Genomic DNA, 9,251 nt, shown 5'->3' on the forward strand with positions numbered 1-9,251 from the left:
ATTGTGTTTAGAGTCAAATCTGCCCAGTTTGTGTTTTTAGGCAATTTTGAGTGTTTTTAGCTTATTTTGAGTCTTGTGAACTTGTTTTGAGTCTTTTAAGTTGAGCTAAGTGTTTTAAAGGTTAGTTTTATCTATTTGAGTCAGTTTAAAGTGTTTAGCAATCCTTCCTAATCGCCGGTTTAAGAACAATCCCTACTTACTTATATACTACAATTGTCAAAAGAGGGTTTAATTTGTGTGTTAAGTTAATTTTCGCATCATCTGTCTACGTTGGGTAAACTATAGATCCTGAGTTTGAAGATTTGTGGCATGTCGCAGTAATCAATATTTCATCCAAATTTGAGAGATCAAATAAATGCTCTAAATATAAACACAATTTTGAATCTCTCTCCCCCATAATTTAAAGGAATTTCGAGAAATAAATTCATTAGATACTTTTGATGTATGTCAACTAAGTATTGTAAGTAAATTGCTTCCAGTTGTTCAATCATTTAATAACAAGAATCATTCAAACTGAGAAAGCGGAACTACTTGACGTTGCATATTAAAATTCATTAGAGCTCAATTCACATCATTATGCTCGATAAAAGGAATTAGGGAAGCTCCAATAGAAAAAATACTTCGAAGATGAACCTGTTCTCATTCAATAGTTAGGAATTCTTGACGATATATGTCAAAAGGAAAGGTGCTGAGTTGGAATCCCATTCTAACGAAGGATTATTGTAGTTCCAGATGATCATATTAATAGTTATATTGACAATTATCTTGGTTCTTAAATTTGTGTTGATAGTTATATTTAAGCAACATTAACAATTACAGTGACAACTAAGTTACATTTGTGGTGAATATGGCTTAAAACCTAAAATTTTTAGCCCAGAAAATTTAGGTTTTAACGCAGAAATAGCTTTTTTGTTCCAACCCTTTTAGCCTAAATTTTTTAGCCCGAGATTATTAAAGAATAAATTTAAGCTAATTTTTTCTTTTAAGTAAATTTTAAAAAAAAAAAATTATGTACACTATCCTAATTTAATTTTATGAACATTTTAACCAAAAAATATTTAGATTCCGATAAATATTGAAAAATCACTAAATTTGGGTGAAAATTGAGTTAAATAATTTTTTTAATTATTTAGCCATTTGCTAAATTTGGGTCGTTAGATTTTTTTTTTTTTTTTTTTACCGTTAGATTTGATTAAATTCGATCTCAGCCATCGAATTCAATAAATCTTGGGGACATGTGCACATAGGTGGGGTCCCACTGATCATCTCACATCATTTTCTGGACTAAATCCTGGGCTATTTCTGGCTTTGTTTTAGGTTTTAGGTTTTAGGTCTAATTTTCCACTTGGGTTGCAATGGATTGGGGGGGAATAGAAGGGGAAAAATAGGTTTTAGCACTTGGGTTGGAGTTGGTCTTATAGAAAGGAAGTCCTTTCTCAGTTATTATAGGCAAAGCCCCAAAAATATGAGTGCAACTTCTAGAGATGACATATCCCTATAAAAACTGTAATTTTTAGTCATTCCATACCTTGCCAAAAAAACCGATCCTTGTTTAACAACCACACATTGTCTAACCAATTCTCACTCGATATTTTCCTCAAAATATATGATTCATGCGGATTCTTCCCCCAACTAAAGAAGAGATCTTGGCAGAATTACCGCATAAGGACCACTACTACCAATGGTACTACACCCTTGATCGTCAAATATCGATTGCTTGTTGAACCCTGTAAATGTGAATTGCATGAAAGTAGGATACTCCAAATTCGGGAGTTCAAGAGTTTTATAAAACGTTCTTGATGGAAAAAAAATGTGAATAAAAGATCCCACTGAATTGAATTTAGTCCATGAATCTAAGAAATAGTAAGAATTATGGATCTCTCTCAATTTGAAAATCCAAGATTTTAATTGATGTCCTTTCATTTAGTCCTCCTAAATTGCATTAATTTATCCTAAAGATTTTATTTCAGTTGGAATTTTGTTCGAAAATGGTTGAAGTAGTTGAATAGGAGGATCACTCAGACTATAGCCCTTGGTAAGTTTAACAAAGACGAAAATGATATATTTGATATTATGGATGACTGGTTGCGGAGGGACCGCTTTGTTTTTGTGGTATTTCTGAATACAAGCCGAAAGTATTGTAACCCAAAAGCCTAAGCTGCAAACATGTACTTAAAGATGAAACCATTACCGATTTCAAAGTGACGCAATAGCACCCATTAAACAACCCTCCTAAATTGAACGTCGAAAAATGGCTCTACTTACTCCAAATACTTGAGAATATACTGCTCAATAAATCAGCAGCTTATGCATGAAGTTATCAAGCCCAAAAATTAAGTCTATTCACAGCTCATCCAGCATTTTGTCCTCCGAAAGGGGTAAAAGTTGGAGCTCAACTCAGAACATAAGGCACAGTACAGATCATAAACCATATATGCCATTCTCAATATACTCGGTTACTGATAGTTTGGTAAAGAGACCTTAGCTGAGTGTTCCATTTATCTACGGCAGCATACTTCTTCATTCCCTTTGACCTACACAATGTTCACAAATGAATCAGCATAAGAGAAAGCATTAACATCTACCATGATCCATTATGCATGGATTAAGAATTAAAAAGTGCAGAGTCAAGGAAACAGACCTGTCACCACGCTCTAAGAGCCGGTTCACCTGATCAATATGTCCATCAATTCGGTTATCCAATATAAGTGAAACCAAAAGTTGCTCCACATCTTTCTCCGGAACGTTAAGTTCCTGAACATCAACAAACTTTAGTAAGTTTACAGGTGATATGAGAAAGCTAATAATGGTAGCAGCAGTGGCCGTATTGGAAAAATGCATAAATTAAAGTATAAAATAAAACCCATCAAGTATTTGTGAACAGTTAAACAAGCACAACAAGGCAATGGAAAACAAATACGACAATACAGAACCTATGGATCACCTTTGATATGAAGGGAATCCGAATTCTTGTGTACGGCTTGATAAGTTTGAGCAACACTTGTGTCCTAACGTTCTTCAACAGATCTTCAATATAGTTTCGGATGAATGGATCATCCATAATTGTCCTCCTGTTACTCTGAGAAAGTACAAATACCAACTCAACTAAGTGAAGAAAGAGACGAAGGAAAAATGAAAGAAACACACAAACACCTAGGAAAGGTTAACTATTCACGTAACATCAGGTTAGTGAAGAATAACACCTTAAGAATTTTCTCAAACTCCAGTATCTCATTTCGTTGATATGCTGCAATCAGATTTGTCATTGCCAAGATCTCAGGATCGTTTTTATACCTGTGGAAGAGAAATCATAAGAACAAGGGCAGATGCAAAAACTTGAAAATAAATATAAAAAAAAATGTTTTTATAGCTTACGGCTTTGCTTCTTGACCATCAAATGGATTAACTTCTGACTCCATCAGCATATTAGCCAGAACTAAGTACCTGTCAAGCAATGCACATTGAATATGGAAAAATTAGTAAAAAATGTGCAATACTCCCACAAACTAAATCTACTGTAAAACCCAGTCCAGATCAAGTCATGGATGGCTGCAGTATATCAACCTAAGGAATATTTCTCATCATATATCACTAAAAATTTATATTTAGATCTGTACTAAGGCGACACATCAAACATGCTACGTGTTGGATAATAAATTTAAACTTTAAAAACAGTTATTTGTCAACAATGTCAAACATACCCTTGGCATAAAGATTCATCGTCTTAAATCCCAATTATGGTACTTATTATCCAAATAGTAATATAGTATGTGCATTTTACATAAAATTTGACCTCTGATGCATGCTTGAGTTGGCAGATATTTCATGAACTAGACTCCATCATTATTACCTTATAATCTAAGTTTCATACGCCTCATAGATTATAGTACATAAGAATTAATAGCCTGACCTCTACTTTTTAAAGCTATCAACACTCTATACACACACATACATGAGGGAGAGAGAGAGACACAGACAAAATGGGCACCTATTAACAAGTCTAAATGAATGAGAAAAATAGAAAGAAAACAGATGTGCCACTGGAGAGCATACTTCAAGCATTGTATACGCCTCTGGTTCCCAGCTTCATCATAGTTCTTAAAGGCTTCAAAAAAATCTGTGGCTGCATCTGCCCACTGACGCTCAGCCATATGCATCTTACCCCCACACTCACGAATTATTCCCATGATCCTAGGATGAGGTATTGCTGACTTGATTGCAAGAGCTTTTTGGTATAATTGCTGCATCCAATCTAGAGTCAGATGTTGCCAAATCACAACGGAAAACAGGAACATAGAAAATAATAAAAAGTACATTGCTGGATGAATTATTCCCTACAAAGAGAATGGTAAGGTGGCATTGTTAGCCTTTTACAAAATGTGGCACACAAGCTACAAAAATCCATTATATTCTCCCATCAAAATTCATTCAATGGTGAGGTGTTCTTCCCTTATACTTTAAATGGGCTACATTCCCCTTAAGCAAAATGTATATGTTGTTACACCATCATGAGAAACTTTTATATTCATGCTTGTTGATAATACTAACGGTCATGAGGGATACAAACAAAATCTTTCAAAAGTGCACATGTAAACGTTTGACTATATAAAATTTTGTTTTATATATGCACTTGGTGCTTGGCTAGGACACTTTTGAACATTGGTGAATTTGGAAGAAATGGATATATGAAGGTTTATACATGCAATTCTTTTAGGTTTAGGGTTGGGTGCCGCTTGGGTATATTGTGGGGGAGAGGAGTCAATTGAGTCCCATACACTACCAATCCAATCACTCTATTCCACATAAACAATCAAAGAAATTGACCTCTAGAAGATGACAATTCGCGTAAACCTCTAGAGGCCAAAGAAAATGGCGAATCATACACAAGGATAAGGAAAAAAATAATACTAACAAAATAGCAGAGATCAAACCAAATGATGAATCATACATACAAACCAAGACATATGCTAACACAGTAATACCAATTCCCCCACTTGTGCTATTGTAATAAATATAAAAATGAAACAACACCTGAAAACTAAAACTGATCAACTCAAGCTTAAGTAAATAATGAAATTTATTTTGTAGTTATTATTTGTCCTCCATCAGTGATGAGTATTGCCATTGCTGGTGTAATTCAATTAACCTTTATATCTTTGTTCTTTAATTCATCCAAGTCCTACATCATAGACTAGCAAAAAATGCATATGACATAGAGTAAGAGTGAAATACAGAGCTTAAATATGCATGTCATCCATAGAAGATTCTTACCTTAAGCTTTTTGTTATTTTTAGTCTCAGTGTACATTTGAATCTCAATAGCATAAACCTCTAGGAGTTGACTTCCTTTCTTTTGGTCATCAGTACCATCTTCCTTTTGACAGGATTTATGGAGTTCCTTCAAAATCTAATAGTTCAACACAGGTTACTCTCAGCCTTTCGAGATCACAATCAGAGCACAATATGATGATAAACGGTGTCATCCAAACAAACGGATTACCTTACTCATTCGCCCATATTCACCCATATCAAACCAAATTTTGCAAAGCTTAAGATTTGTCTTAAACCAAAGTCTCTGCACCAGGACATCAGAATATTGTATTCACATATCATATTGGAAAGAAAAAACTAATGATAAAACAAGGTTATATTATGACCTCATTCTTTGCCTCTTCGAGGGCCTTTAGAGTGGTCTGATAGAACTCTTGCAGGAGACCAAAGTTCTGACTAGCTGAACCAGAAACAAAATCCATAATATTGTTTATACATTTTTCACTGTAATTCCTTGTTACTGCTGATTTGATGTATGTCAACATCACCCTGTATGCATCCATCATTTCTTTATACCTTCCCAGACGATAATAGAGCTTCACGGTTTGCTTCAAGGCTTTAAATCCCCTGCAACATATCAATTTTATTATTACTACTACAATTATTACTAACTAGAAGAAGAACAACAAGAAACTTTTAACATCAAAAGCTATGTACAAAAACATTAAACACACATTCACATAAAAATTACAATAAAACCAAAACACTCTTAACGCCTGATAGCAAAAAGTCAAAAAACAAACAACTTAACAACACTGCCATGACATCTACAAACAGATGCAGAAACAAAAAATTCCTCCTGAGACATGCAGAAGCGGATGCCCACAATGCTGACCAAATCTAACTCAATCCCAAAGATCTTCCACACAAACCCGCTTGAAATACTAAGAAATTCTCCTTTTATGTTCCAAAAATTAACCAACACATTTTTTACCACATAAAGTTAACTGACATATTGCTAATACTAAACTACGCAAAAAAACAAAAGGAAGCCAATCTATTGTAAAAAGAACTACCATAAGATTTGAATGTAAACCACCTTGAACAATCAAATGTTCTGGGAGGAACAGACGAACCCTCTTCCACCTTTCCAACAGTGAAATAAACTCTTCCACCTTCAAACTGTAGATTACCACTGACCTTTACCATTGACCTTCAAATTATAAGGAAAATAAACAGAATCTGCACACCTTGCAATACAGCCAAGAGGCAAAGTTGGCTTGACGAGCATAGATGTAAGAAGTGGGAGCAATAAAACCAAAAATATTCTCGGTGATTTCTAGAAAGTGAATGTAACCTAGGAATCAGCATCTCCAGGGAGCTTCCCCCAGCCAACTAACCTCCAGAATCTCACCCTCTGCCTATTACTCACCACAAACTTCACCAACTTAAACAAATAAACGAAAAAATTCCCACTGAATTTAGTAGGAAAGCCGACAAAGTACATAAGTGATTAGAGTACAAAACTTGACCCCCTGGTAACAAATTAAACTATAAGGGATAGGATTTCAAGAGGAATGGAAAAGGAAAGACACGAGCATAAAGCTTATAATACACATATTCACCATAAACAAGACATCTTTTTATATCGCTAGTGTACATTCACAAAATAAGGAGCATTAACGGATATAGGTGCAAATTGATGGATGCAAAGAGCTCTAAACCACCAGGTCAACTCTTAACTCAAGTTCAACCGTTATTGTTTTAAGACTTCATGAACCCGCAAAAGCAACCAGAAATAAAATACATCAGAAGGAATTCCAATGTCAAACTGCCACAACCAATAACAAAATGATATGGAGTCGAATAATGTTTAATTTCATCAAATTTGTTTTACCACACTTTATCCAGTTTAGTATTAAGGTGCCACAATAACCACTGATATGGAGTCGAACATGATTCATCATGTTATTCTATATTGCCCCAATTCCCTCCCAGATCATACGTTGTGAGCTGAATTGAAATTGCATAGTTTTGTAAGACAAAGCTTTCTCCCATAGGCAGAAAAGTAGCTACCTAAACAATAGAACTAAATTCATTAAGTTGCCATCGGTTCCAGCATCATACTTCATTCACAATTAAATGGAGACGGTATTGTGATAGAAAACGAGAAGGGAACACAAAAATAAAAAATAAAAGAACAAAAAAAATAAGACAACCAGAGGATTGATACGAACGATAGAGAGCTCATTTTCTCCTTCTCACCCAAACGATCAAGATTATGCCGATTTCTCACCGAATCCCAACTCATTTCCTCTAAAAAAAAAAAACCAGAAAACGAAAAGTGCGAATAGCAACGAAGAATTTAAAATCCTAGGGCTGCCAAAACTCATTAACATTTTAGAGCACAAAGTTATTTCGGTTAATCACCACTCGGCCTTCTCAGGCTCCATGCGAACAACTTCATCGAACCCCGAAAGTGCTCCTTCTGGATCTGTCTCAACCAAACCTGAATTTTATTTTTTTTAACAAAAAAAGTTAGGAAAATAAAACCAAAAACCATTCAGTACAAAAAGAGAAAAGGCTGAGAAGAAAACTGAAAGTTAATCGTACCTTTAGAGTTGTAATATTGGTTCTCAATGTCGACGTCCTGTTCCTCAGGTTCCTCATCCGAGTACTCGAATCCGTAATCCTCCATATCAGCATCTGCATACAAACACACAAACAACACGCAATGCTATTATGCATAGAGAATGCGGCATTCACTCACTTCCTTCAGTACGCTTTAGAAACCCTAATCACAAGAAAGACTTTCGTGAAGAGAGAGAGAGAGAGATACCGGAGCCCATGACTGAACAGAACCAAGATGGAATCTGGGTTTTCAAAGCGTTCAGGATTCGGGAGCTACTGAAATCAGAGCAGAGAGAAACCAAAGAGAAAGAGGGTTCGGATTCCTCTGATTAGGGCATTCCGATCAATAGGTGATTGTAATTTTGGACCCACATAGAATTATACACAACTTTTAAATTTTATAAGAATAACAACCAAACTTTTAAATTTTATAATAAATAACAACCAAAACTTGATATAAGGTTTTGTTTGGCAATTCAACGGTGCTGATTATTTTAGTCGAATAAGATAAATAGTTATCGGATAATACTGATTAAATTAGTCACGGAGTTTGGTGCAATATAAAATTAATGTTCATATTATTTATATTGTATTTGATACTGAACTTGATAAAAATAAAAAATAAAGTAAAAAAAGCAAATTTATACCTATTGTATTTTTATCATATACATACCCTTTTTTTTCTGAGAAATGTTATTGCCACTCCAAAAATCTCATTCTACACTCCCTCACAAGTGCCTTTTTCTTTCCAAATATAATAAGTTTAGAGTGTAGAATGAAATTTTTGGAGTGCCAATAACAATTCCCTTTTTTCTTTACAATTTATAATGAGAGCCAAACGAAAAAACCCCTAATTTCCTTCGAATCTTATATGTAATTATCTAGAAACCCACTTGCTTTCGATCAAGATCAATTCATCGCCACCATAACCACCTTCAATTTCCTTCAAAATACCAACTCAAAACCTCCAAATTTTCGATGCTTGCTCACTCAACAAGCAGAAAATTGTTTTAAACGTGAGTCACTACAGATATGAGGTGAGTTTTTGGAATTCAACCTCCTCGAAACCACCACCACCATCATGACAAAAACCTAGATAACATCTCTCTGAATTTAGTTCGATCTGCCACGTTGGATGTCTGAATAGGGACGCCATGGCTAGGTTTAATTTGGCACCTCTGTTTTCTTTTTGTATGTGCTTGATGTTAATTGGACGTGGAGAGGGAGAAAGAGAGAGAAGGAATACTTGGATGACGATTTCGTGATGAGCAAAAGCAGAGAGGTTGGAGAAAGCGGGCGTGATTTGTGACCCAACTAATTATACGAAGGTTTTGGAGAGTATAAAAATTA

The 9,251-nt window shown here is 34.8% G+C and overlaps 1 protein-coding gene across 2 annotated transcripts; it reads right to left on the bottom strand.

Annotated features, from left to right (window-relative positions):
* Nucleotides 1–2,036: 2,036 nt before the first annotated feature.
* LOC103960641 (COP9 signalosome complex subunit 2) lies at nt 2,037–8,271 on the bottom strand. Of its 2 annotated transcripts, XM_009373122.3 has the most exons (12): nt 8,110–8,271; nt 7,884–7,976; nt 7,701–7,779; nt 5,657–5,897; nt 5,500–5,574; nt 5,272–5,406; nt 4,054–4,241; nt 3,376–3,444; nt 3,204–3,294; nt 2,945–3,079; nt 2,642–2,754; nt 2,037–2,534 (listed from the first exon to the last, which is right to left on the bottom strand). In XM_009373122.3, the coding sequence occupies exons 1-12, from the start codon at nt 8,117–8,119 to the stop codon at nt 2,444–2,446; spliced, it is 1,320 nt and encodes a 439-aa protein (XP_009371397.1). In that variant the 5' UTR covers nt 8,120–8,271; the 3' UTR covers nt 2,037–2,443. The 2 variants fall into 2 exon arrangements, with proteins under 2 accessions (XP_009371397.1, XP_048444066.1); XM_048588109.1 differs by lacking the exons at nt 7,701–7,779; nt 7,884–7,976; nt 8,110–8,271 and adding an exon at nt 6,370–6,712.
* Nucleotides 8,272–9,251: the final 980 nt, after the last annotated feature.

The sequence above is a fragment of a genome, unplaced genomic scaffold (assembly GCF_019419815.1).
Source record: "Pyrus x bretschneideri cultivar Hongxiangsu unplaced genomic scaffold, Pyrus_bretschneideri_v1 Contig272, whole genome shotgun sequence".
Lineage (NCBI taxonomy): Eukaryota > Viridiplantae > Streptophyta > Magnoliopsida > Rosales > Rosaceae > Pyrus > Pyrus x bretschneideri.